Source organism: Phaenicophaeus curvirostris, chromosome 26 (genome assembly GCF_032191515.1).
Source record: "Phaenicophaeus curvirostris isolate KB17595 chromosome 26, BPBGC_Pcur_1.0, whole genome shotgun sequence".
NCBI classification, from domain to species: domain Eukaryota; kingdom Metazoa; phylum Chordata; class Aves; order Cuculiformes; family Cuculidae; genus Phaenicophaeus; species Phaenicophaeus curvirostris.
The window spans coordinates 5,391,922-5,417,860 of record NC_091417.1 but is presented as its reverse complement, the minus strand read 5'-3'; the positions used below and the strand labels follow the sequence as shown (position 1 = coordinate 5,417,860).

Sequence of the window (25,939 nt, the reverse complement as noted above, 5' to 3'; positions counted from 1 at the left end):
GGCACTGTTTAGTGCCTCAACATCCTCCTCCTGCAGGGAGAGTCCAAGGGAAAATATGCTCCTGTGTGTGTCCTGGCAAACACCCACCCTGGAAAGGGCAGTTGTGAGCCTGGGCTGCCTTGGCTGCTCTGCTCAGCGAGATGGTGGAGCTGAAACCCCTCAGGTTCCTGACAGGAATTGGTGAGCAGCTGTGTGGCATCAGTCTGGGACTGAGTGCCATTCAGGTTCCTCCGTGATACCTCCAGTGTTCCAGCACAAAACCTCCACTGTTCCCATTGATTTTTCCCCTCCCATCCAGACAAGGAGGTCTGTCTGCCTGTACTCAGTGACCCTCATGAGAGCAGGAGCTGGTCTCAGTAGGGCAACTCTGCCCTGGACTGGTCATGAGCTCCACAGAGCAGCACCTTCCCGTTGCTACAAGGCTTGGTGGTCATAATGGAATCTGTAGCTCCCCATTCACAGAAGGTGCTCCAGGGCACAGAGCACAAGATCCATCAGGGAAAAGGTGCAATAAGGCTTGAAGAACTGATGACCATGGGCTCAGGAGTAACCAGGAATAACTTCCACAACTCCTAGGGTCAAGGCACAAAAGAAATACCAGTGCGCTGAGTCCTACCCTCTCCTTCCACGGGGAACGGAAAGTGCTCCACCGTTGCCCCCAAGACAATCCTGTCCAAAAAGCCACCATTTCTCATGAGCAGATTGGAAGAATTGTCACAGAAGGAAGGACTCAGAGGCCATGGTGTGGATGCAGCACAACTTTAATGAGTCTAAAGGAGAAAAGGAGGTGGCTCCAAGGTAAAACCATGGGCAGCCACCAAGGCACGGAGCAGCTCCTGCAAGGTGTCCATCTGCCTGCCCTGCAGAGGGAGGGAGGCCAACAGGTCCCCACTAGGCTGGCATTGGGACAAGGTAACAGCAAAGAAAAGAGAGAGAAAGGACTGGAAGAAGGAAGCAGTGGCTCAAAGCTCTAAACACAATGCCCCGGAGCTCTGTCTCTTGTCCAGATCGACATTCCGAGGTCTTCAGAGGTTCTTGTCCATCGATGTTGTGAGCAGGTTTAACAGGGCCGACATCTGCTGCCACAGTAGCCGCTGGTGATGCAGGAGAGGTCAAGGCCCCCGGAGGAGATAGGAACTCCATTAGAATTAAGGATGCTGCCAACAGCAGCGGAGGTGGAGGAGCCCACAACGGTGTTCTGAGGGAAGGAGCTGAGGATGGGTCCGGGCAGGGTCACCACCACCGCGGAGGGCTGGATGGCGATGGTGGAGCTCTGGCACTGCCGCACACAGCACTCATTGCAGCTGCTGGCCAGCGGGCATGGGCCACAGGGCTGGCAGGGCTGGCACGGGTTGCAGCAGGACATGTCTCTGGGCAAGAGGTGCACCTGGGAGAGAGGAAAGAGAGCATGGGGACACCTGAGGAGAAACACTGCCCAGATGAAGCCCAGGAGAGGCAAGGCATCTCCAGGCCCATCAGGCACTGCCCAGATCAAAGACCAGCAGAGAAATCAAAAAAGTCTTAGTCCAACTCTTTTCAAGACCTCTCTTCTTCCCTCTCCCAGGAAAAGCAGCTCCCAGATCTATGCTAGGACAGCCCACAGCAGCTGAGAAAGACATGGAGCACAGACCTGGTCTTGAAGGAGGAGGAGAAGAAGCTTCAGACTCACCTGGTTCCCAGGGAGAGGACACAAGAGAAGTGGATGAGAGAGCAGGGAGCTGGGCTGCCTTTTATAGTGCTCCTGCCCTGCCTCAGGCCCAGGGGATTCCTTCTGGGCAAGGGAGAATTTTCTGACAAGCTCACGTCAAACACAAAGCATCCCAGCTAATGGCATGGGCTGTGTCCTGCTTTCCTGCCCTGCTCCCTTCTCATTTCCTGCCTGATGCCCTGTGCTTTCCCACATGAAGGCTTCTCTCAGTGCTGGGATGAGAAGGCTGAGGATTTCTGGGACAGAAACACCCAAGATTCAGCTTCAGTGCTGGTGGCATCCCGTGCAGGCAGCTGATGTGTGCCTGGCTCATTGCTGTGGGCTTGGTTGTTTCCCCTTGGATGCCCAAGGAATCCCACATGACAGAGAATCACTGGACATAGAATCACAGGGAGCTTTTAGATGAGGAGGATCTTTCTCAGTGATTTGGTCCAAGACCCCTGCAGAAGCAGGAACATCTTTGGCTTTTCACATCTTCCTCTTTCTCTCCCAGCTCTTTCTTGTCTTCCATTCTGGGCTACGTGATGCTCAAGCCAACGTGAGGGATCTTCTGACCTCTCTCCCTCAACGTAGGAGCAGGTGGACGCCCTGTGGGATCTCCTCTGTGTGGAATGGGTACAGATTTTTGCGTGGTGCCAGTGCTCACCGTGCCCTGGCTGCCTCCTCCTCTCAAAGGGACCTCAGTGTTCCCTTCTGAGTCATTCAACTGTTGTGTATCTCAGCCTCTGCCTCCATGCAAAACTTTTTTGGGGCCACTCTCTTGACTATTTAAGAAAGAAGCACAATATCTTGGATGGTGGGAGGAAGGTGGTTGCATAAGTGGTCCTTTAACAATTCCCAGAGGAAGTGGAGACTGGGGCACAGGACAATGGTTCGTTGACAGTGGGATCGAGTGCAGCGTCTGTAAGTCTGCAGGAGACACCAGGCTGATTAGTGTGATTGACATAGCTGAGGGAGAGGATGAACTGCAGAGGGTCCTAGACAAGCTCGATGGAAGCCGTGAGGTGTATGCCAGCTCCTCTGCCCTTGCTGTATTTGAACAGGGGTGCCAAAAGGGACTCTCAAATGCTTCCTCGGGACTGGGAAGGGAAGCAGGCAGCATCCCTGGTTAAAACTCTTCGTTAAGCAGAGAGGGAGAGAAAGAAAAAGACCCAGTACATGTTCCCTCAAGGACAGCCCTTGGGTGACCAGCCAAGGATTGCAGGGTCTCTGCCTGCCAACGCAGCCACCGGCAGCCCCACCACTGTGCCCCAGTCCAGCATCAGTTGCCTGCACAGCACCCATGCGGCACTTGAGCTGAGTCTTCTCCTGGCACTGACACATTCCTGACCCAGAAATCCTGGAACGCCTCCATCCCAGCACGCAGAAGAAGCTTCCAGGAGGGAAGGGGCATGGCATAAGGCAGGAAATGAACAAGGAGGGTTGGGGAAAACAAGCACCCAGCCCATGTCATTAGCTGGGATGCTTTCCGTCCATCATGAGCACCTTAGAAAATTGCCACTTCCGTGGAAGCTGCGTCCGAGCCTGAGGCAGGTCAGGGCCACCATAAAAGCCCGTGCAGCTCCTCACTCTCTCATCCACTTCTCTCACCTCCTTCTCCTTGGGAACCAGGTGGGTCTGAAGCCCTTTCCTCCCCTCCCTTTCCTGGTCCTGCAGATTCCTGCTCCTCCATCCTCTGCAGGATAGTAGTGCTACTTATCATGAGAGGGGTAAAAAAAGGACAATTTCTGAGTCAAGTTGTACAGGTTTCTTGTGTGAAGAGGCTCTTCCTTGAAGAAACAGGCAGCAGCTTCACTGGGGCTGGGGACACTTTTCAAGACCGTGTCTGGATGAGGCCAAGAAACCCTTTTGCTTCACCAGCAGCATTCTACCTCCCATCTCAGCAGATCTACTTGACCCCTTTGCAGTGATGTGGTGGATTTGTAGTGAAGTGCTCCTTCCATATCTCTGTGCTCTGATTCCTCTCTGCTCTCTCTCCAGGTTCACCTGCAGCCCCCAGACATGTCCTGCTGCAACCCGTGCCAGCCCTGCCAGCCCTGCGGCCCGTGCCCGCTGGCCAGCAGCTGCAATGAGTGCTGTGTGCGGCAGTGCCAGAGCTCCACCATCGCCATCCAGCCCTCCGCGGTGGTGGTGACCCTGCCCGGACCCATCCTCAGCTCCTTCCCTCAGAACACCGCTGTCGGCTCCTCCACCTCCGCTGCTGTTGGCAGCATCCTTAATTCTAATGGAGTTCCCATCTCCTCCGGGGGCCTTGACCTCTCCTGCATCACCAGCGGCTACTGTGGCAGCAGATGTCGGCCCTGCTAAACCTGCTGGAAATGTGCCTGCAAAAGCACCTCCTAAAACCTCAGAACGTGGTGGTGCACAGAGTGCTTTGAGGCATTGTGTTTAGAGCTTTAAGCTGTTTATTTCCTTCTTCCACTCTCCTCTCTCTCTTTCCTTTGCTGTTGCTAATTAAAGGTGTGCTGCATTCAAGCCTGGGCCTCTGAGTCCTCTTTTGTTCTCTGTCAACTCTTCCAGTTTCTTCAGGGGAAAAGGAGTTTTTTCGGAGGGCACTGGGCTTAGTGCAACCAGAGAGCCTTGCTCAATCCCCAAGGAACCAGAGTGTGGGACTCGGTTCACTGCCTTGCATTTGTTTTTGACATGACTTTGGAGGTGCCGAAGACATTCCTGCTTCTCTTCAGCCCATGGCCATTGGTCCTTCCAGCCTTACTTCACCTCTTCCCAGATGGGCCTGGAGTTCTTAGCCCCAGGGCACATTCTCTTAATAAGCCCAAGAACTGCTAACTCCCTAAGAACTCCCTAAAAGGGAGGAGACCTTGTCACTTGAAGACCACTGGATGTGGTTAGCAGCCCTCTGGCTTTTGGGAAATCCTAGAATTATAACGGTTCAGGCATACCTCTAAAATCATCAGGTCTTCCTATCAGTGCAACCCTTCGATGTCTTTAAAGCCATGTCCTTAAATGCAACAGCCACGTGTTCTTGCAGCACTTCGAGGTATTCAGACTCAAGCACTGACCTGGTCAGCCTCTGCCAGGGCTCCACCTACTTTCCGTCAAGAAATGTTTCCTCATACCTAGTCTAAACCACCCCTGGAGACACTTGAGGCTATTTCCTCAACTCCTATCACTTTCCAACTGGAAGATGAGACCAGTGTGCATCTCACTGCAATTTCCTTTCAAGGAGTTGTGGATTAGCCCTCAGGCTCCTCTTTTCTAGATAAAAATTCTCAGGTCTCTCAGCCACTACCAGAACTCCCTGGCTCCAGATCCTTCTCCAGCTCTGTTCCTCTTCTGTGGACACGTGCTGCAGCCCCTCAATATCTTTCTTGTTGGGAAGGGTCCAAAACCTATAGACAAGATTTCAAGTTAAGCGTCATCAGTGCTGCGTGCCTGGGGACAGGATCTTCCCTGCTCCTGCTGGACACACCATGGCTGATCCAGGCCACGATGCTTTTGGACTTCTCAGACACCTGGGAAACGGCTGGATCATCTTCAGCCACAGTCAACCAGCACCCCCAGGGCCTTTTCCTCCAGGCAGTGATCCAGCCACACTTGTCCAAGCCTGGAGAGCCTCATGGGGCTATTTGATCCAAGTGCAAGACCCAGAATTCGGCGTTGTTTAACACCTCCCTATTGCCCACCGTCCATCAAGCCAGCCTGTCCCAGATTCCTTTGCAGAGCCTTCCTGTCTTTGAGCTGATCGACAATCCAGCCCAGCTTGCTGTCAACTGCAAGCATCCTGAGGGTTCAATCAATCCTCAAAACTAGGCCGTTGATAAGGATATTAAACTTGCGACCAGACACCAACTGGAATGAGCTCCACTCAGTAAAACTCTCCAGATGTGGCTAGCAAACCAGGTCTTCCCAACAAAAATTACGACCAACCAAGCCAGGAGAAACGACGAGGAGGAGACTTTGAGTGGTAGCAAAGATGATTTCTCCTTCCATCCTCTCCTTCCATCCTCACAGCTATTGTCTGCCAAAGGCTTCTCCCTCAACACAGCTCCCTCCTGAGAAATAAGAAACCACATTAAGTGCTTGTGTGGCTGCTGGCCTGCAGGGTCCTCCTGCAGCACTGGGATTCTCCCAGGAAGGCAGCACGAGCAAAGATCAGCCTCTGAGGCCAAGGGGAATATTTTGGTCAGTGAGGGATACACTGATGGTCACTGGCTGTGGAGAAGCCAGAGATGTCACTCTCGGGCCTACGGGAAAGGAGGAGGTCAGTGTGTTCTGCCCTCCCATTACTCCAGGAATGAGAGAGGGAACATTGCTCACCCATTTGTTCCCTCCCAATGCAACTGCTTTCTCCCTGGGTGGATTTAACCAGCATCCAGAGACGAAAGGAAATACACAGAGTTGGTGGCTGGTCTGCAGCAGAGGTTAAGGACTGTAAATAGGGGATTACCATGTCTCTGAGGAGAGAGGTCTGAGTGGAAAGATTGACCTGGGAAGCCAAGAGTCAGTGCCCAACAGAGAAAAGGCCAGGTAGGGTCCCCTCCCCCCACAACCTAAGCTGGATTTGGAAGGAGCCTTGAAACCCAGAGCAGAGGAAAAGAACAAGGGAAAAGGAAGGAATGGAGCAAGTGCAGGAAGACAATGAGAAACATTGGCCATGTTTTCAGAGAGTTCAGGCTGGCCCTGGCCACAGAGCTAAAACCCTTTGCAGGAGAAGGGAGTCCAGGTCCACCCCTCTCCCAGAAGTGGCCATCATCTCCCTCCTTCTGCCTGGCATCATCGTCACCTGGGAGGCTGTGAACACAAGTCAACAGTTTTCATGCTGTCTCCAGGCAGACTTGGACGGGCTAGATTCCTTGATAAGGTCTTTGCTCTTGACCCATTAAAATCTTGGAGGTTACAGGGTTCTCCTCTCTCTGTTGAGATGGTAGCACCCTATCTACTGATTAGCCCTTGTGCAGAGGGAGGAGCTTTTGTTTCAAAGCAAGCATCCTGGGAAAGGGTTTGGGCATTTTCCATCTGATGTCCCTCAGAAGGAGAAGCTGTAGCTGTATGTTTTTACTGAGGCCTGGTGAAACCCACTTGCGACCGGCCACCAACTGGAGTTAGTTTCAATAATGCCCACAGAGTTCCAACCACAGCAATAGGAATGCCCTCATTCAAGAGCTCATGGGGCTCCTGACTCTCCGGGGCCTCCTGTGTTTAATAGCTTGTGTGGGCCAGGGCACAGTGCTGGTGGTCACTGGCAGCAGAGAAGCCAGGAATGTCTTCCACTTTTCCAATGGATGCTTCCCAAAGGAACAGCTACTGCAAAGGTCCCTGATCCCTCTTTCCTCAGTGAATGGAAAAGGGTTTCCTTGTTCCCTCATGCCCTTTCACTCTCCTTAGGAACTGGGAAAGCATCCACGGATTAAAGGTCCTCATGGAGGTCACTTTCCCTTCTAAAGTGGGAAACAGAGTCTGTCAAAGTGGAGGTGATCAGTGCAGGGAGCACTGCGGGAAGCAGAGAGCCTGCACTGCTTAGCTATGGATTTTCATGCTGGTTCCTCCATGATGTCTGTTTGTCTGCCCCACAGACTATGAGAAGCTACATGGTCCCCATCAGGCTTGCCTTGAGGGCAGGTTAAGAAGACATGGCTGAAGAACTTCATGGTTATATGAAGAACCTGACCCTCATTGATTCTAGAGGATGCTCACCTCATTCAGTGTGGTCTTATAGCTCATTGCCTTGTACAAACACACCAGCAGCTCCACCAAGGGTTTTTTCCCTTCCTGAGGACATGTGATAAGATCTCCACACAAGTTTTAGATCATCATTAATGGGCACCTCTGACACTTCAAGTAGGCAATTAAAAATGAGGCAATTAGGAACTGGGCCATCAAGAAACCAATGCACCCAGGAATTATCAGACATAGAACGAGTTGCAACAGGAGCCAGCTCTAACCTGGCAAAGCTCCACTCCAACAAACCAGAAAAGTTTCTCAGAGCTCTGCCAAGATCTCTTTCCTGCGGTCTCCCACCAGCTCTCCAACTCTGTCTGGGACAGGTCTTCCCCTGGGGTGAACTGGTTCCCCTGCCTTGCAGCAATGGTTCTGTATATGTGTTGATTCCTTGAAAACTCAAGACACTGACACCAAAAAAGGATTACATGGAGGCTGAGGATGGAATGCAGAAAACTTTAATGACTCTCAAGGAGGCACTCTGAATGTCTCTGAAGTCAATCCTAGAGGAGGGGGCAGCCAAAGCACAGAGAGCACTGTCAGCATGCAAAAACACGTGCCCATTCCCCACAGTGGAGATCCCACAGGGCATCCATCTGATGCTACATGGAGGAAGAGAGCTCAGCAGATCCCCCACATTGGCCTTGAGGGTGATGTAGCCCAGAATAATGGAAGACAAGAAAGAGTTGGGATAGAGAGAGAGGAAGACTGGGAACTCAGACTGTAGCCACATTTTCAGAGACACCCAGCCACTCTCTGTTGGAAGGGAAACAACGGATGCTAAGACTCTCCGAAAGCAATGTCCAGGAGATCTGTCCTTAGTTCAGAATTGATGTCTGCATTTGTAGGGGTCTTCATCTGGGCTGTCATCAGAGGTTTAGCAGGGCCGACATCTGCTGCCACAGTAGCCGCTGGTGATGCAGGAGAGGTCAAGGCCCCCGGAAGAGATGGGAACTCCGTTAGAATTAAGGATGCTGCCAACAGCAGCGGAGGTGGAGGAGCCCGCAACGGTGTTCTGAGGGAAGGAGCTGAGGATGGGTCCGGGCAGGGTCACCACCACCGCGGAGGGCTGGATGGCGATGGTGGAGCTCTGGCACTGCCGCACACAGCACTCATTGCAGCTGCTGGCCAGCGGGCACGGGCCGCAGGGCTGGCAGGGCTGGCACGGGTTGCAGCAGGACATGTCTGGGGGCTGGAGGTGAACCTGGAGAGAGAGCAGAGAGGAATCAGAGCACAGAGACATGGGAGGAGCATTTTGCCACTAATCCACCACATCACTGCAAAGGTGACAAAATGCATTTGCTGAGACAGGATGTAGGAAGTGGGCAGAGAGGCAAAAAGGGTTCTTGACCTCATCCAGACACAGTATTGCAAAGTTTCTCCAGCCCCAGTGAAGCTGCCATCTATTTCTTCAAGGAAGAGCCTCTTCACAAAAGTCCCCAGCACAAGTTGAGTCAGAAATTTGCCCTTCTTCCCTCTCCCATGATAAGCAGCACCACTACACAGTAGAGGATGGAGGAGCAGGAATCTGCATGACCAGGAATGGGAGGTGAGGAAATGACTTCACACTCACCTGGTTCCCAAGGAGAGGACACAAGAGAAGTGGATGAGAGAGCAGGGAGTTGCGCTGCCTTTTATAGTGCTCCTGCCCTGCCTTAGGCCCAGAGGCTCCCTGTGGGGAAGGGAGAATTTTCTGACAAGCTCACATCAAATGCAAAGCATCCCAGCTAATGGCATGGGCTGTGTCCTGGTTTCTTGCCCTGCTGCCTTCTCATTTCCTGCCTGATGCCCTGTGCTTTCCCACATGAAGGCTTCTCTCAGTGCTGGGAGGAGAAGGCTGAGGATTTCTGGGACAGAAACACCCAAGTACGGGCAGAAGATTCAGCTTCAGTGCTGGTGGCATCCCGTGCAGGCAGCTGATGAGTGCCTGGCTCATTGCTGTGGGCTTGATTGTGGCAACGTTGTCAGGAAACGGGCACCATTCCTGTGTTTCCCCTTGGATGCTCAAGGAATCCCACATGACAGAGCATCTCTGGACATAGAATCACAGAGAGCTTTTAGATGAGGGGTATCTTTCTCAGTCATCTAGTCCAAGCTCCCTGCTGAAGAAGGAACATCTTTGACATTTGACATCTTCCTCTCTCTCCCAACTCTCTCGTCTTATATGTGACCCTCAAAGCCATCGTGGGGGATCTGCTGAATCCTCTTCCTCCATGTAAGAGCAGATGGATGTCCTGTGGGATCTCTTCTGTTGGGAAAGGGCACAGATTTTTGCGTGTTTCCAGTACTCTACGTGCTCTGGCTGCCCCCTCCTCTAGAAGTGACTTCAGTACCCCCTTCAGAATCATTAAAATTATCTGTATCCCAGCCTCTGCCTCCATGTAATCCTTTTTTGGGTCATGGTCTTGAGTACTCAAGAAAGAAGTGTGTTGTCTTGGATGGTGGGAGGAAGGTTGTGCCACTCGTGGTCCTTTGACAATTGCAAGTGGAAGTGGAGGCTGGGACACATGACAGTGGTTCATCAACAAAGGGATCGAGTGAAACCTCTACAAGTCTGCAGGTGAAACCGAGCTGAATAGTGTGGTTGACACAGTTGAGGGAGAGAATGTCATGTAGAGAGTCCTACACAAGCTCGATGGAAGCCGTGAGGTTTATGCTGATTCCTCTGCCCTTGCTGTATTTTAACATCGGTGCCAAAAGGGACTCTCAAATGCTTCCTCAGGACCGGGCAGGGAAGCAGGCAGCATCCCTAGGAAAAACTCTTCGTTATGCAGGCAGGGAGGGAAAGAAAAAGACCCAGTACGTGTTCCCTCAAGGACAGCCCTTGGGTGACCAGCCAAGGATTGCAGGGTCTCTGCCTGCCAACGCAGCCACCGGCAGCCCCACCACTGTGCCCCAGTCCAGCATCAGTTGCCTGCACAGCACCCATGCGGCACTTGAGCTGAGTCTTCTCCTGGCACTGACACATTCCTGACCCAGAAATCCTGGAACGCCTCCATCCCAGCACGCAGAAGAAGCTTCCAGGAGGGAAGGGGCATGGCATAAGGCAGGAAAGGATCAAGGAGGGTTGGGGAAAACAAGCACCCAGCCCATGTCATTAGCTGGGATGCTTTCCGTCCATCATGAGCACCTTAGAAAATTGCCACTTCCGTGGAAGCTGCGTCCGAGCCTGAGGCAGGTCCGGGCCACCATAAAAGCCCGTGCAGCTCCTCGCTCTCTCATCCACTTCTCTCGCCTCCTTCTCCTTGGGAATCAGGTGAGTCTGAAGCCCTTTCCTCCCCTCCCTTTCCTGGCCCTGCAGAATCCTGCTCCTCCATCCTGTGCCGGGTAGTGGTGCTGCTTATAATGAGAGGGGTAAAAAAAGGACAATTTCTGAGTCAAGTTGTACAAGTTTCTTGTGTGAAGAGGCTCTTTCTTGAAGAAACAGGCAGCAGCTTCACTGGGGCTGGGGACACTTTTCAAGACCGTATCTGGATGAGGCCAAGAAACCCTTTTACCTCACAGGCAGCGTTCTACCTCCCATCTCAGCAGATCTACTTGACCCCTTTGCAGTGATGTGGTGGATTTGTAGTGAAGTGCTCCTTCCATATCTCTGTGCTCTGATTCCCCTCTGCTCTCTCTCCAGGTTCACCTGCAGCCCCCAGACATGTCCTGCTGCAACCCGTGCCAGCCCTGCCAGCCCTGCGGCCCGTGCCCGCTGGCCAGCAGCTGCAATGAGTGCTGTGTGCGGCAGTGCCAGAGCTCCACCATCGCCATCCAGCCCTCCGCGGTGGTGGTGACCCTGCCCGGACCCATCCTCAGCTCCTACCCTCAGAACACCGCCGTCGGCTCCTCCACCTCCGCTGCTGTTGGCAACATCCTTAATTCTAATGGAGTTCCCATCTCCTCCAGGGGCCTTGACCTCTCCTGCATCACCAGCGGCTACTGTGGCAGCAGATGTCGGCCCTGCTAAACCTGCTGGAAATGTGCCTGCAAAAGCACCTCCTAAAACCTCAGAACGTGGTGGTGCACAGAAGTGCTTTGAGGCATTGTGTTTAGAGCTTTGAGCCAGTTTTTCCCTTCTTCCACTCTGTTCTCTCTTATTCCTTTGCTGTTGCTAATTAAAGGCGTGCTGCATCCAAGCCTGGGCCTCTGAGTCCTCTTTTGTTCTCTGTCAACTCTTCCAGTTTCTTCAGGGGAAAAGGAGTTTTATTGGAGAGCACTGGGCTTAGTGCAACCAGAGAGCCTTGCTCAATCCCTAAGGAACCAGAGGGTAGGACTTAGTACACTGCATTGTACAATCTTCAGCCCATGGATATTGGTCCTTCCAGTGTTACTTCACCTCTTCCCAGACGGGCCTGGAGTGCTTGGACCCAGAGCACATTCTCTTAATGGGAGGCCCAACAGCTGCTGGGCCCTGTTGCTGGGAGGCCACTGGATACGGTCAGCAGCCCCTCTGGCTTTTGGGAAATCTGAGAACCATAAAGGTTCAAGCAAACTTCTGAGATCATCAGATCTTTCCATCAGTGAAACCCTTCAATGTCTTCAAAGCCATGTCCTTAAACGTCACAGCCATGCATTCTTGTAACACTTCCAGGTATTTAGACTCAACTACTGACCTGGTTGGCCTCTGCCAGGGCTTCACCTTCTTTCAGTCGAGAAATATTTCCTTATACCCAGTCTAAACTTCTCCTGAGGAAACTTGTGGCCATTAGCTCAACTCTGATCTCTTTCCAGCAGGGAGAAGAGACCAACATGCACCTCACTGCAATCTCCTTTCAAGGAGTTTTGGATGGAGATGAGGTCTCCCCTCAATACAACTCTCTGGACTTGCCTAGACAGCCAGGTTTTTTTCCCAATGACAATTTGGCCCAACCAAGCCAGGAAGAAGACGAGGAAGAGGAGACTTTGAGGTCTAGTGAAGTTGAATTCTCCTAATATCCTCTTCTTCGATCCTTATAGCCATCATCTCCCAAAGACTTCTCCCCCAGCACAGCTCCCTCCCAGGCAAGAGGAACAGCCTGAGTCCTTGTGCGGCCACTGAATTTCAAGGTCCTGCAGCACTGGGATTTTCCCACGAAAGCAACATGAGGCTCTGAGGCCACGGGGAATATTTCTGGTCAGTGAGGGATACGCTGATGGTCACTGGCTGCGGAGAAGCCAGAGATGTAACTCTCAGACCTAAGGGACAAGAGGAGGCCCACAGTCAGTGCGTTCTGCCCTCCCATTAATCCAGGAATGAGAGAGGGCCCATTGCCCACCCATTTGTTCCCTCCCAATGCAACTGCTTTCTCCCTGGGTCGCTGTAGAGAGCATCCAGAGAGGAAAAGATCACTCAGATTTCGTGGCTGGTCTGCAGCAGGGGTTAAGGAGTGTAAAGAGGGGACTAAGATGTCTCTGAGGACAGAGGTCTGATTGGTAAGATTGACCTGGGCAGCCAAGAGTCAGTGCCCAACAGAGAAAAGGCCAGGTAGGTCCCCCTCCATGTAAACTGGCCTTGGAAGGAGCCTCAAGATCTGGAGAAGTGCAAAAGAAGAAGGGAAAAGGAAGGAACGGAGGGAGTGGAGGAAGGCAATGAGAAACATTGGCCATGTTATCAGAGAGTTCAGGCTGGCCCCTCTCACAGAGCTCAAACCCGTTGCAGGAGAAGGGAGTCCAGGTCCACCCCTCTCACAGAAGTGGCCATCATCTCCCTCCTTCTGCCTGGCATCATCATCACCTGGGAGGCTGTGAACCCAAGGCAACAGTTTTCATGCTGTCTCCAGGCAGACTTGGATGGGCTAGATTCCTTGATCAGGTCTTTGCTCTTGACCCATTAAAATCTTGGATGTTATAGGGTTCTCCTGTCTCTACTGAGATGGTAGCACCCTGTCTACTGACCGTCCCTTGTGCAGAGGGAGGAGCTTTTGTTTCAAAGCAAGCGTCCTGGGAAAGGGGTTTTGTGGGTACATTTTACAGGGAACAAGGCCTGGATGCTGTGATACTGAACAACTCTAACAAGGCCTTGAAACAGAGAGACAAAAGATGAAATAATGCCAGCTGAAAGGATTACAACAGCTAATTCAGTGGGGACCAGTACCAGCTGAAAGAAAAATAATTCAAGAGAACTATCAACATATTTAATTTTAGTGTAAGTTGGTTTCTTAGCATGTGTATTAGATTAGCCAATGATTTGTTAGTAACAGCTTTATGGACAACTACCTTTAACTAATAATACACTGTAGATACTCTCGTAGGCACCCAGTTATGTAATCAAAAAGGGTTTATAAAGAAATAGCTAAGCTCAATAAAGTGAACACTCGCTGATCATATTGATCTCTGCGTTTGATTCCGTGGTGCCCCCATCAACAGGGTTTGGCATTTGCCAGCTGAAGGCCTTCAGCAAGAGAAGAAGAAGCAGCATGTTTTGACTCCTCCAGCAGGATTCTAGCCAAGTCCAGCTGCTTGTTGTCAGTGTTCCTGGGTTGCCACCTCTCCCTTTCATGAAGACATCACTACTGAGGCACTGTTTAGTGCCTCAACATCCTCCTCCTGCAGGGAGAGTCCAAGGGAAAATATGCTCCTGTGTGTGTCCTGGCAAACACCCACCCTGGAAAGGGCAGTTGTGAGCCTGGGCTGCCTTGGCTGCTCTGCTCAGCGAGATGGAGGAGCTGAAACCCCTCAGGTTCCTGACAGGAATTGATGAGCAGCTGTGTGGCATCAGTCTGGGACTGAGTGCCATTCAGGTTCCTCCGTGATACCTCCAGTGTTCCAGCACAAAACCTCCACTGTTTCCATTGGTTTTTCCCCTCCCATCCAGACAAGGAGGTCTGTCTGCCTGTACTCAGTGACCCTCATGAGAGCAGGAGCTGGTCTCAGTAGGGCAACTCTGCCCTGGACTGGTCATGAGCTCCACAGAGCAGCACCTTCCCGTTGCTACAAGGCTTGGTGGTCATAATGGAATCGGTAGCTCCCCATTCACAGAAGGTGCTCCAGGGCATAGAGCACAAGATCCATCAGGGAAAAGGTGCAATAAGGCTGGAAGAACTGATGACCATGGGCTCAGGAGTAACCAGGAATAACTTCCACATCTCCTAGGGTCAAGGCACAAAAGATATACCAGTGTGCTGAGTCCTACCCTCTCCTTCCACGGGGAATGGAAAACAATCCTCCATTGCCCCCAAGACAATCCTGTCCAAAAAGCCACCTTTTCTCATGAGCAAATTGGAAGAATTGTCACAGAAGGAAGGACTCAGAGGCCATGGTGTGGATGCAGCACAACTTTAATGAGTCTAAAGAAGAAAAGGAGGTGGCTCCAAGGTAAAACCATGGGCAGCCACCAAGGCACGGAGCAGCTCCTGCAAGGTGTCCATCTGCGTGCCCTGCAGAGGGAGGGAGGCCAACAGGTCCCCACTAGGCTGGCATTGGGACAAGGCAAAAGCAAAGAAAAGAGAGAGAAAGGACTGGAAGAAGGAAGCAGTGGCTCAAAGCTCTAAACACAATGCCCCGGAGCTCTGTCTCTCGTCCAGATCGACATTCCGAGGTCTTCAGAGGTTCTCGTCCATCGATGTTGTGAGCAGATTTAGCAGGGCCGACATCTGCTGCCACAGTAGCCGCTGGTGATGCAGGAGAGGTCAAGGCCCCCGGAGGAGATGGGAACTCCATTAGAATTAAGGATGCTGCCAACAGCAGCGGAGGTGGAGGAGCCGACGGCGGTGTTCTGAGGGTAGGAGCTGAGGATGGGTCCGGGCAGGGTCACCACCACCGCGGAGGGCTGGATGGCGATGGTGGAGCTCTGGCACTGCCGCACACAGCACTCATTGCAGCTGCTGGCCAGCGGGCACGGGCCGCAGGGCTGGCAGGGCTGGCACGGGTTGCAGCAGGACATGTCTCTGGGCAAGAGGTGCACCTGGGAGAGAGGAAAGAGAGCATGGGGACACCTGAGGAGAAACACTGCCCAGATGAAGCCCAGGAGAGGCAAGGCATCTCCAGGCCCATCAGGCACTGCCCAGATCAAAGACCAGCAGAGAAATCAAAAAAGTCTTAGTCCAACTCTTTTCAAGACCTCTCTTCTTCCCTCTCCCAGGAAAAGCAGCTCCCAGATCTATGCTAGGACAGCCCACAGCAGCTGAGAAAGACATGGAGCACAGACCTGGTCTTGAAGGAGGAGGAGAAGAAGCTTCAGACTCACCTGGTTCCCAGGGAGAGGACACAAGAGAAGTGGATGAGAGAGCAGGGAGCTGGGCTGCCTTTTATAGTGCTCCTGCCCTGCCTCAGGCCCAGGGGATTCCTTCTGGGCAAGGGAGAATTTTCTGACAAGCTCACATCAAACACAAAGCATCCCAGCTAATGGCATGGGCTGTGTCCTGCTTTCCTGCCCTGCTGCCTTCTCATTTCCTGCCTGATGCCCTGTGCTTTCCCACAGGAAGGATTCTGTCAGTGCCGGGATGAGAAGGCTGAGGATTTCTGGGACAGAAACACCCAAGATTCAGCTTCAGTGCTGCTGGCATCCTGTGCAGGCAGCTGATGTGTGCCTGGCTCATTGCTGTGGGCTTGGTTGTTTCCCCTTGGATGCCCAAGGAATCCCACATGACAGAGAATCACTGGACATAGAATCACAGGGAGCTTTTAGATGAGGAGGATCTTTCTCAGTGATTTGGTCCAAGACCCCTGCAGAAGCAGGAACATCTTTGGCTTTTCACATCTTCCTCTTTCTCTCCCAGCTCTTTCTTGTCTTCCATTCTGGGCTACGTGATGCTCAAGCCAACGTGAGGGATCTTCTGACCCCTCTCCCTCAACGTAGGAGCAGGTGGACGCCCTGTGGGATCTCCTCTGTGTGGAATGGGTACAGATTTTTGTGTGGTGCCAGTGCTCACCGTGCCCTGGCTGCCTCCTCCTCTCAAAGGGACCTCAGTGTTCCCTTCTGAGTCATTCAACTGTTGTGTATCTCAGCCTCTGCCTCCATGCAAAACTTTTTTGGGGCCACTCTCTTGACTATTTAAGAAAGAAGCACAATATCTTGGATGGTGGGAGGAAGGTGGTTGCATAAGTGGTCCTTTAACAATTCCCAGAGGAAGTGGAGACTGGGGCACAGGACAATGGTTCGTTGACAGTGGGATCGAGTGCAGCGTCTGTAAGTCTGCAGGAGACACCAGGCTGATTAGTGTGATTGACATAGCTGAGGGAGAGGATGAACTGCAGAGGGTCCTAGACAAGCTCAAAGGAAGCCGTGAGGTGTATGCCAGCTCCTCTGCCCTTGCTGTATTTGAACAGGGGTGCCAAAAGGGACTCTCAAATGCTTCCTCAGGATCGGGCAGGGAAGCAGGCAGCATCCCTGGTTAAAACTCTTCGTTAAGCAGAGAGGGAGAGAAAGAAAAAGACCCAGCATATCTTCCCTCAAGGACAGCCCTTGGGTGACCAGCCAAGGATTGCAGGGTCTCTGCCTGCCAACGCAGCCACCGGCAGCCCCACCACTGTGCCCCAGTCCAGCATCAGTTGCCTGCACAGCACCCATGCGGCACTTGAGCTGAGTCTTCTCCTGGCACTGACACATTCCTGACCCAGAAATCCTGGAACGCCTCCATCCCAGCATGCAGAAGAAGCTTCCAGGAGGGAAGGGGCATGGCATAAGGCAGGAAATGAACAAGGAGGGTTGGGGAAAACAAGCACCCAGCCCATGTCATTAGCTGGGATGTTTTCCGTCCATCATGAGCACCTTAGAAAATTGCCACTTCCGTGGAAGCTGCGTCCGAGCCTGAGGCAGGTCAGGGCCACCATAAAAGCCCGTGCAGCTCCTCGCTCTCTCATCCACTTCTCTCACCTCCTTCTCCTTGGGAACCAGGTGAGTCTGAAGCCCTTTCCTCCCCTCCCTTTCCTGGTCCTGCAGGTTCCTGCTCCTCCATCCTGTGCCGGGTAGTGGTGCTGCTTATCATGAGAGGGGTAAAAAAAGGACAATTTATGATTCAAGTTGTACAGGTTTCTTGTGTGAAGAGGTTCTTCCTTGAAGAAACAGGCAGCAGCTTCACTGGGGCTGGGGACACTTTTCAAGACCGTATCTGGATGAGGCCAAGAAACCCTTTTACCTCACAGGCAGCGTTCTACCTCCCATCTCAGCAGATCTACTTGACCCCTTTGCAGTGATGTGGTGGATTTGTAGTGAAGTGCTCCTTCCATATCTCTGTGCTCTGATTCCCCTCTGCTCTCTCTCCAGGTTCACCTCCAGCCCCCAGACATGTCCTGCTGCAACCCGTGCCAGCCCTGCCAGCCCTGCGGCCCGTGCCCGCTGGCCAGCAGCTGCAATGAGTGCTGTGTGCGGCAGTGCCAGAGCTCCACCATCGCCATCCAGCCCTCCGCGGTGGTGGTGACCCTGCCCGGACCCATCCTCAGCTCCTTCCCTCAGAACACCGCCGTCGGCTCCTCCACCTCCGCTGCTGTTGGCAACATCCTTAATTCTAATGGAGTTCCCATCTCCTCCGGGGGCCTTGACCTCTCCTGCATCACCAGCGGCTACTGTGGCAGCAGATGTCGGCCCTGCTAAACCTGCTGGAAATGTGCCTGCAAAAGCACCTCCTAAAACCTCAGAACGTGGTGGTGCACAGAAGTGCTTTGAGGCATTGTGTTTAGAGCTTTGAGCCAGTTTTTCCCTTCTTCCACTCTGTTCTCTCTTATTCCTTTGCTGTTGCTAATTAAAGGCGTGCTGCATCCAAGCCTGGGCCTCTGAGTCCTCTTTTGTTCTCTGTCAACTCTTCCAGTTTCTTCAGGGGAAAAGGAGTTTTTTTGGAGGGCACTGGGCTTAGTGCAACCAGAGAGCCTTGCTCAATGCCCAAGGAACCAGAGGGTAGGACTCGGTTCACTGCCTTGCATTTGTTTTTGACATGACTTTGGAGGTGCCGAAGACATTCCTGCTTCTCTTCAGCCCATGGCCATTGGTCCTTCCAGCCTTACTTCACCTCTTCCCAGATGGGCCTGGAGTTCTTAGCCCCAGGGCACATTCTCTTAATAAGCCCAAGAACTGCTGCCCTAAAAGGGAGGAGACCTTGTCCCTTGAAGACCACTGGATGTGGTTAGCAGCCCCTCTGGCTTTTGGGAAATCCTAGAATTATAACGGTTCAGGCATACCTCTAAAATCATCAGGTCTTTCTATCAGTGCAACCCTTCGATGTCTTTAAAGCCATGTCCTTAAACGCAACAGCCACGTGTTCTTGCAGCACTTCGAGGTATTCAGACTCAAGCACTGACCTGGTCAGCCTCTGCCAGGGCTCCACCTACTTTCCGTCAAGAAATGTTTCCTCATACCTAGTCTAAACCACCCCTGGAGACACTTGAGGCTATTTCCTCAACTCCTATCACTTTCCAACTGGAAGATGAGACCAGTGTGCATCTCACTGCAATTTCCTTTCAAGGAGTTGTGGATTAGCCCTCAGGCTCCTCTTTTCTAGATAAAAATTCTCAGGTCTCTCAGCCACTACCAGAACTCCCTGGCTCCAGATCCTTCTCCAGCTCTGTTCCTCTTCTGTGGACACGTGCTACAGCCCCTCCATATCTTTCTTGTTGGGAAGGGTCCAAAACCTATAGACAAGATTTCAAGTTAAGCGTCATCAGTGCTGCGTGCCTGGGGACAGGATCTTCCCTGCTCCTGCTGGACACACCATGGCTGATCCAGGCCACGATGCTTTTGGACTTCTCAGACACCTGGGAAACGGCTGGATCATCTTCAGCCACAGTCAACCAGCACCCCCAGGGCCTTTTCCTCCAGGCAGTGATCCAGCCACACTTGTCCAAGCCTGGAGAGCCTCATGGGGCTATTTGATCCAAGTGCAAGACCCAGAATTTGACGTTGTTTAACACCTCCCTATTGCCAACCGTCCATCAAGCCAGCTTGTCCCAGATTCCTTTGCAGAGCCTTCCTGTCTTGGAGCTGATCGACAATCCAGCCCAGCTTGCTGTCAACTGCAAGCATCCTGAGGGTTCAATCAATCCTCAAAACTAGGCCGTTGATAAGGATATTAAACTTGTGACCAGACACCAACTGGAACGAGCTCCACTCAGTAAAACTCTCCAGACGTGGCTAGCAAACCAGGTCTTCCCAACAAACATTACGACCAACCAAGCCAGGAGAAACGACGAGGAGGAGACTTTGAGTGGTAGCAAAGATGATTTCTTCTTCCATCCTCTCCTTCCATCCTCACAGCTATTGTCTGCCAAAGGCTTCTCCCTCAACACAGCTCCCTCCTGAGAAATAAGAAACCACATTAAGTGCTTGTGTGGCTGCTGGCCTGCAGGGTCCTCCTGCAGCACTGGGATTCTCCCAGGAAGGCAGCACGAGCAAAGATCAGCCTCTGAGGCCAAGGGGAATATTTTGGTCAGTGAGGGATACACTGATGGTCACTGGCTGTGGAGAAGCCAGAGATGTCACTCTCGGGCCTAAGGGAAAGGAGGAGGTCAGTGCGTTCTGCCCTCCTATTAATCCAGGAATGAGAGAAGGACCATTGCTCACCCATTTGTTCCCTCCCAATGCAACTGCTTTCTCCCTGGGTGGATTTAACCAGCATCCAGAGACGAAAGGAAATACACAGAGTTGGTGGCTGGTCTGCAGCAGAGGTTAAGGATTGAAAGTAGGGGATTAACATATCTCTGAGGAGAGAGGTCTGAGTGGAAAGATTGACCTGGGAAGCCAAGAGTCAGTGCCCAACAGAGAAAAGGCCAGGTAGGGTCCCCTCCCCCCACAACCTAAGCTGGATTTGGAAGGAGCCTTGAAACCCAGAGCAGAGGAAAAGAACAAGGGAAAAGGAAGGAATGGAGCAAGTGCAGGAAGACAATGAGAAACATTGGCCATGTTTTCAGAGAGTTCAGGCTGGCCCTGGCCACAGAGCTAAAACCCTTTGCAGGAGAAGGGAGTCCAGGTCCACCCCTCTCCCAGAAGTGGCCATCATCTCCCTCCTTCTGCCTGGCATCATCATCACCTGGGAGGCTGTGAACCCAAGGCAACAGTTTTCATGCTGTCTCCAGGCAGACTTGGATGGGCTAGATTCCTTGATAAGGCCTTTGCTCTTGACCCATTAAAATCTTGGAGGTTACAGGGTTCTCCTCTCTCTGTTGAGATGGTAGCACCCTATCTACTGATTAGCCCTTGTGCAGAGGGAGGAGCTTTTGTTTCAAAGCAAGCATCCTGGGAAAGGGTTTGGGCATTTTCCATCTGATGTCCCTCAGAAGGAGAAGCTGTAGCTGTATGTTTTTACTGAGGCCTGGTGAAACCCACTTGCGACCGGCCACCAACTGGAGTTAGTTTCAATAATGCCCATACAGTTCCAACCACAGCAACAGGAATGCCCTCATTCAAGAGCTCATGGGGCTCCTGACTCTCCAGGGCCTCCTGTGTTTAATAGCTTGTGTGGGCCAGGGCACAGTGCTGGTGGTCACTGGCAGCAGAGAAGCCAGGAATGTCTTCCTCTTTTCCAATGGATGCTCCCCAAAGGAACAGCTACTGCAAAGGTCCCTGATCCCTCTTTCCTCAGTGAATGGAAAAGGGTTTCCTTGTTCCCTTTCACTCTCCTTAGGAACTGGGAAAGCATCCACAGATTAAAGGTCCTCATGGAGGTCACTTTCCCTTCTAAAGTGGGAAACAGAGTCTGTCAAAGTGGAGGTGATCAGTGCAGGGAGCACTGTGGGAAGCAGAGAGCCTGCACTGCTTAGCTATGGATTTTCATGCTGGTTCCTCCATGATGTCTGTTTGTCTGCCCCACAGACTATGAGAAGCTACATGGTCCCCATCAGGCTTGCCTTGAGGGCAGGTTAAGAAGACATGACTGAAGAATTTCATGGTTATATGAAGAACCTGACCCTCATTGATTCTAGAGGATGCTCAGCTCATTCAGTGTTGTCTTATAGCTCATTGCCTTGTACAAACACACCAGCAGCTCCACCAAGGGTTTTTTCCCTTCCTGAGGACATGTGATAAGATCTCCACACAAGTTTTAGATCATCATTAATGGGCACCTCTGACACTTCAAGTAGGCAATTAAAAATGAGGCAATTAGGAACTGGGCCATCAAGAAACCAATGCACCCAGGAATTATCAGACATAGAATGAGTTGCAACAGGAGCCAGCTCTAACCTGGCAAAGCTCCACTCCAACAAACCAGAAAAGTTTCTCAGAGCTCTGCCAAGTGCTCTTTCCTGCGGTCTCCCACCAGCTCTCCAACTCTGTCTGGGACAGGTCTTCCCCTGGGGTGAACTGGTTCCCCTGCCTTGCAGCAATGGTTCTTTATATGTGTTGATTCCTTGAAAACTCAAGACACTGACACCAAAAAAGGATTACATGGAGGCTGAGGATGGAATGTAGAAAACTTTAATGACTCTCAAGGAGGCACTCTGAATGTCTCTGAAGTCAATCCTAGAGGAGGGGGCAGCCAAAGCACAGAGAGCACTGTCAGCATGCAAAAACACGTGCCCATTCCCCACAGTGGAGATCCCACAGGGCATCCATCTGCTGCTACATGGAGGAAGAGAGCTCAGCAGATCCCCCACATTGGCCTTGAGGGTGATGTAGCCCAGAATAATGGAAGACAAGAAAGAGTTGGGATAGAGAGAGAGGAAGACTGGGAACTCAGACTGTAGCCACGTTTTCAGAGACATCCAGCCACCCTCTGTTGGAAGGGAAACAACGGATGCTAAGACTCTCCGAAAGCAATGTCCAGGAGATCTGTCCTTAGTTCAGAATTGATGTCTGCATTTGTAGGGGTCTTCATCTGGGCTGTCATCAGAGGTTTAGCAGGGCCGACATCTGCTGCCACAGTAGCCGCTGGTGATGCAGGAGAGGTCAAGGCCCCCGGAGGAGATGGGAACTCCATTAGAATTAAGGATGCTGCCAACAGCAGCGGAGGTGGAGGAGCCCACAACGGTGTTCTGAGGGAAGGAGCTGAGGATGGGTCCGGGCAGGGTCACCACCACCGCGGAGGGCTGGATGGCGATGGTGGAGCTCTGGCACTGCCGCACACAGCACTCATTGCAGCTGCTGGCCAGCGGGCACGGGCCGCAGGGCTGGCAGGGCTGGCACGGGTTGCAGCAGGACATGTCTGGGGGCTGGAGGTGAACCTGGAGAGAGAGCAGAGAGGAATCAGAGCACAGAGACATGGGAGGAGCATTTTGCCACTAATCCACCACATCACTGCAAAGGTGACAAAATGCATTTGCTGAGACAGGATGTAGGAAGTGGGCAGAGAGGCAAAAAGGGTTCTTGACCTCATCCAGACATAGTATTGCAAAGTTTCTCCAGCCCCAGTGAAGCTGCCATCTATTTCTTCAAGGAAGAGCCTCTTCACAAAAGTCCCCAGCACAAGTTGAGTCAGAAATTTGCCCTTCTTCCCTCTCCCATGATAAGCAGCACCACTACACAGTAGAGGATGGAGGAGCAGGAATCTGCATGACCAGGAATGGGAGGTGAGGAAATGACTTCACACTCACCTGGTTCCCAAGGAGAGGACACAAGAGAAGTGGATGAGAGAGCAGGGAGTTGCGCTGCCTTTTATAGTGCTCCTGCCCTGCCTTAGGCCCAGAGGCTCCCTGTGGGGAAGGGAGAATTTTCTGACAAGCTCACATCAAATGCAAAGCATCCCAGCTAATGGCATGGGCTGTGTCCTGGTTTCTTGCCCTGCTGCCTTCTCATTTCCTGCCTGATGCCCTGTGCTTTCCCACATGAAGGCTTCTCTCAGTGCTGGGAGGAGAAGGCTGAGGATTTCTGGGACAGAAACACCCAAGTACGGGCAGAAGATTCAGCTTCAGTGCTGGTGGCATCCCGCGCAGGCAGCTGATGAGTGCCTGGCTCGTTGCTGTGGGCTTGATTGTGGCAAAGTTGTCAGGAAACGGGCACCATTCCTGTGTTTCCCCTTGGATGCTCAAGGAATCCCACATGACAGAGCATCTCTGGACATAGAATCACAGAGAGCTTTTAGATGAGGGGTATCTTTCTCAGTCATCTAGTCCAAGCTCCCTGCTGAAGAAGGAACATCTTTGACATTTGACATCTTCCTCTCTCTCCCAACTCTCTCGTCTTATATGTGACCCTCAAAGCCATCGTGGGGGATCTGCTGAATCCTCTTCCTCCATGTAAGAGCAGATGGATGTCCTGTGGGATCTCTTCTGTTGGGAAAGGGCACAGATTTTTGCGTGTTTCCAGTACTCTACGTGCTCTGGCTGCCCCCTCCTCTAGAAGTGACTTCAGTACCCCCTTCAGAATCATTAAAATTATCTGTATCCCAGCCTCTGCCTCCATGTAATCCTTTTTTGGGTCATGGTCTTGAGTACTCAAGAAAGAAGTGTGTTGTCTTGGATGGTGGGAGGAAGGTTGTGCCACTCGTGGTCCTTTGACAATTGCAAGTGGAAGTGGAGGCTGGGACACATGACAGTGGTTCATCAACAAAGGGATCGAGTGAAACCTCTACAAGTCTGCAGGTGAAACCGAGCTGAATAGTGTGGTTGACACAGTTGAGGGAGAGAATGTCATGTAGAGAGTCCTACACAAGCTCGATGGAAGCCGTGAGGTTTATGCTGATTCCTCTGCCCTTGCTGTATTTTAACATCGGTGCCAAAAGGGACTCTCAAATGCTTCCTCAGGACGGGGCAGGGCAGAAGGCAGCAAGCCTAGGAAAATCCCTTCATCGTGATGGGAGGGAGAGGAAGAAAAAGACCCAGTACGTGTTCCCTCAAGGACAGCCCTTGGGTGACCAGCCAAGGATTGCAGGGTCTCTGCTTCCATCGCAACCATAGGCAGCCCCACCACTGTGCCCCAGTCCAGCATCAGTTGCCTGCACAGCACCCATGCGGCACTTGAGCTGAGTCTTCTCCTGGCACTGACACATTCCTGACCCAGAAATCCTGGAACGTCTCCATCCCAGCACGCAGAAGAAGCTTCCAGGAGGGAAGGGGCATGGCATAAGGCAGGAAAGGATCAAGGAGGGTTGGGGAAAACAAGCACCCAGCCCATGTCATTAGCTGGGATGCTTTCCGTCCATCATGAGCACCTTAGAAAATTGCCACTTCCGTGGAAGCTGCGTCCGAGCCTGAGGCAGGTCAGGGCCACCATAAAAGCCCGTGCAGCTCCTCGCTCTCTCATCCACTTCTCTCGCCTCCTTCTCCTTGGGAATCAGGTGAGTCTGAAGCCCTTTCCTCCCCTCCCTTTCCTGGCCCTGCAGAATCCTGCTCCTCCATCCTGTGCTGGGTAGTTGTGCTGCTTATAATGAGAGGGGTAAAAAAGACAATTTCTGAGTCAAGTTGTACAGGTTTCTTGTGTGAAGAGGCTCTTCCTTGAAGAAACAGGCAGCAGCTTCACTGGGGCTGGGGACACTTTTCAAGACCGTATCTGGATGAGGCCAAGAAACCCTTTTACCTCACGGGCAGCGTTCTACCTCCCATCTCAGCAGATCTATTTGACCCCTTTGCAGTGATATGGTGGATTTGTAGTGAAGTGCTCCTTCCATATCTCTGTGCTCTGATTCCCCTCTGCTCTCTCTCCAGGTTCACCTCCAGCCCCCGGACATGTCCTGCTGCAACCCGTGCCAGCCCTGCCAGCCCTGCGGCCCGTGCCCGCTGGCCAGCAGCTGCAATGAGTGCTGTGTGCGGCAGTGCCAGAGCTCCACCATCGCCATCCAGCCCTCCGCGGTGGTGGTGACCCTGCCCGGACCCATCCTCAGCTCCTTCCCTCAGAACACCGCCGTCGGCTCCTCCACCTCCGCTGCTGTTGGCAGCATCCTCAGCTCTAACGGCGTTCCCATCTCCTCCGGGGGCCTTGACCTCTCCTGCATCACCAGCGGCTACTGTGGCAGCAGATGTCGGCCCTGCTAAACCTGCTGGAAATGTGCCTGCAAAAGCACCTCCTAAAACCTCAGAACGTGGTGGTGCACAGAAGTGCTTTGAGGCATTGTGTTTAGAGCTTTCAGCTGTTTATTTCCTTCTTCCACTCTCCTCTCTCTCTTTCCTTTGCTGTTGCTAATTAAAGGCGTGCTGCATCCAAGCCTGGGCCTCTGAGTCCTCTGTTGTTCTCTGTCAACTCTTCCAGTTTCTTCAGGAGAATAGGAGCTTTTTGGCGGGGATTGTGATGAGTGCAGCAGAGGAGCCTTGCTCAATAACCAAGGAACCAGAGGGTAGGACTTAGTACACTGCATTGTACAATCTTCAGCCCATGGATATTGGTCCTTCCAGTGTTACTTCACCTCTTCCCAGATGGGTCTGGAGTGCTTGGACCCAGAGCACATTCTCTTAATGGGAGGCCCAACAGCTGCTGGGCCCTGTTGCTGGGAGGCCACTGGATACGGTCAGCAGCCCCTCTGGCTTTTGGGAAATCTGAGAACCATAAAGGTTCAAGCAAACTTCTGAGATCATCAGATCTTTCCATCAGTGAAACCCTTCAATGTCTTCAAAGCCACGTCCTTAAACGTCACAGCCATGCATTCTTGTAACACTTCCAGGTATTTAGACTCAACTACTGACCTGATTGGCCTCTGCCAGGGCTTCACCTTCTTTCAGTCGAGAAATATTTCCTTATACCCAGTCTAAACTTCTCCTGAGGAAACTTGTGGCCATTAGCTCAACTCTGATCTC

The 25,939-nt window shown here is 52.3% G+C and overlaps 7 protein-coding genes and 2 pseudogenes across 7 annotated transcripts in view; 4 read left to right on the top strand and 5 right to left on the bottom strand.

The window, feature by feature from the left end:
- LOC138731318 (feather beta keratin-like) overlaps positions 1-8,971 on the bottom strand; it is a 42,470-nt gene extending 33,499 nt beyond the window's left edge. The window contains exon 1 of the mRNA XM_069877172.1: positions 8,961-8,971. The gene's annotated coding sequence lies outside the window, so the exon portion shown is untranslated. The remainder of the gene's footprint in view (positions 1-8,960) is intronic.
- Positions 1,060-3,031, bottom strand: LOC138730989 (feather keratin Cos1-2-like; annotated as a pseudogene).
- Positions 3,170-4,015, top strand: LOC138730988 (feather keratin Cos1-2-like). Its single transcript, XM_069876678.1, has 2 exons — positions 3,170-3,319; positions 3,689-4,015. The coding sequence occupies exons 1-2, from the start codon at positions 3,170-3,172 to the stop codon at positions 4,013-4,015; spliced, it is 477 nt and encodes a 158-aa protein (XP_069732779.1).
- LOC138730987 (feather keratin Cos1-2-like) lies at positions 8,265-9,323 on the bottom strand (annotated as a pseudogene).
- Positions 9,324-10,493: 1,170 nt separating this feature from the next.
- LOC138730986 (feather keratin Cos1-2-like) lies at positions 10,494-11,440 on the top strand. Its single transcript, XM_069876677.1, has 2 exons — positions 10,494-10,643; positions 11,013-11,440. The coding sequence occupies exons 1-2, from the start codon at positions 10,494-10,496 to the stop codon at positions 11,337-11,339; spliced, it is 477 nt and encodes a 158-aa protein (XP_069732778.1). The 3' UTR covers positions 11,340-11,440.
- A 3,421-nt stretch (positions 11,441-14,861) lies between these two features.
- Positions 14,862-15,233, bottom strand: LOC138731330 (feather keratin Cos1-2-like). The gene has a single exon (XM_069877185.1). The coding sequence runs from the start codon at positions 15,231-15,233 to the stop codon at positions 14,928-14,930; it is 306 nt and encodes a 101-aa protein (XP_069733286.1). The 3' UTR covers positions 14,862-14,927.
- A 2,324-nt stretch (positions 15,234-17,557) lies between these two features.
- LOC138731328 (feather keratin Cos1-2-like) lies at positions 17,558-17,983 on the top strand. The gene has a single exon (XM_069877181.1). It carries the CDS (start codon positions 17,577-17,579, stop codon positions 17,880-17,882), a length of 306 nt encoding a protein of 101 aa, XP_069733282.1. The 5' UTR covers positions 17,558-17,576; the 3' UTR covers positions 17,883-17,983.
- Positions 17,984-22,063: 4,080 nt separating this feature from the next.
- Positions 22,064-22,436, bottom strand: LOC138731167 (feather keratin Cos1-2-like). The gene has a single exon (XM_069876914.1). It carries the CDS (start codon positions 22,415-22,417, stop codon positions 22,112-22,114), a length of 306 nt encoding a protein of 101 aa, XP_069733015.1. The 5' UTR covers positions 22,418-22,436; the 3' UTR covers positions 22,064-22,111.
- Positions 22,437-24,339: 1,903 nt separating this feature from the next.
- On the top strand, positions 24,340-25,352 carry LOC138730985 (feather keratin Cos1-2-like). Its single transcript, XM_069876675.1, has 2 exons — positions 24,340-24,489; positions 24,857-25,352. Exons 1-2 carry the CDS (start codon positions 24,340-24,342, stop codon positions 25,181-25,183), a joined length of 477 nt encoding a protein of 158 aa, XP_069732776.1. The 3' UTR covers positions 25,184-25,352.
- The last annotated feature ends 587 nt before the right edge of the window (positions 25,353-25,939 follow it).

Coding starts and splice junctions, on each gene's coding strand:
- LOC138730988 (XM_069876678.1), top strand. CDS start 3,170: ATGCTTTCCGTCCATCATGAGCACCTTAGAAAATTGCCACTTCCGTGG. Junction 3,320..3,688: donor TCCTTCTCCTTGGGAACCAG/GTGGGTCTGAAG, acceptor CTCTCTCTCCAG/GTTCACCTGCAGCCCCCAGA.
- LOC138730986 (XM_069876677.1), top strand. CDS start 10,494: ATGCTTTCCGTCCATCATGAGCACCTTAGAAAATTGCCACTTCCGTGG. Junction 10,644..11,012: donor TCCTTCTCCTTGGGAATCAG/GTGAGTCTGAAG, acceptor CTCTCTCTCCAG/GTTCACCTGCAGCCCCCAGA.
- LOC138731330 (XM_069877185.1), bottom strand. CDS start 15,233: ATGTCCTGCTGCAACCCGTGCCAGCCCTGCCAGCCCTGCGGCCCGTGC.
- LOC138731328 (XM_069877181.1), top strand. CDS start 17,577: ATGTCCTGCTGCAACCCGTGCCAGCCCTGCCAGCCCTGCGGCCCGTGC.
- LOC138731167 (XM_069876914.1), bottom strand. CDS start 22,417: ATGTCCTGCTGCAACCCGTGCCAGCCCTGCCAGCCCTGCGGCCCGTGC.
- LOC138730985 (XM_069876675.1), top strand. CDS start 24,340: ATGCTTTCCGTCCATCATGAGCACCTTAGAAAATTGCCACTTCCGTGG. Junction 24,490..24,856: donor TCCTTCTCCTTGGGAATCAG/GTGAGTCTGAAG, acceptor CTCTCTCTCCAG/GTTCACCTCCAGCCCCCGGA.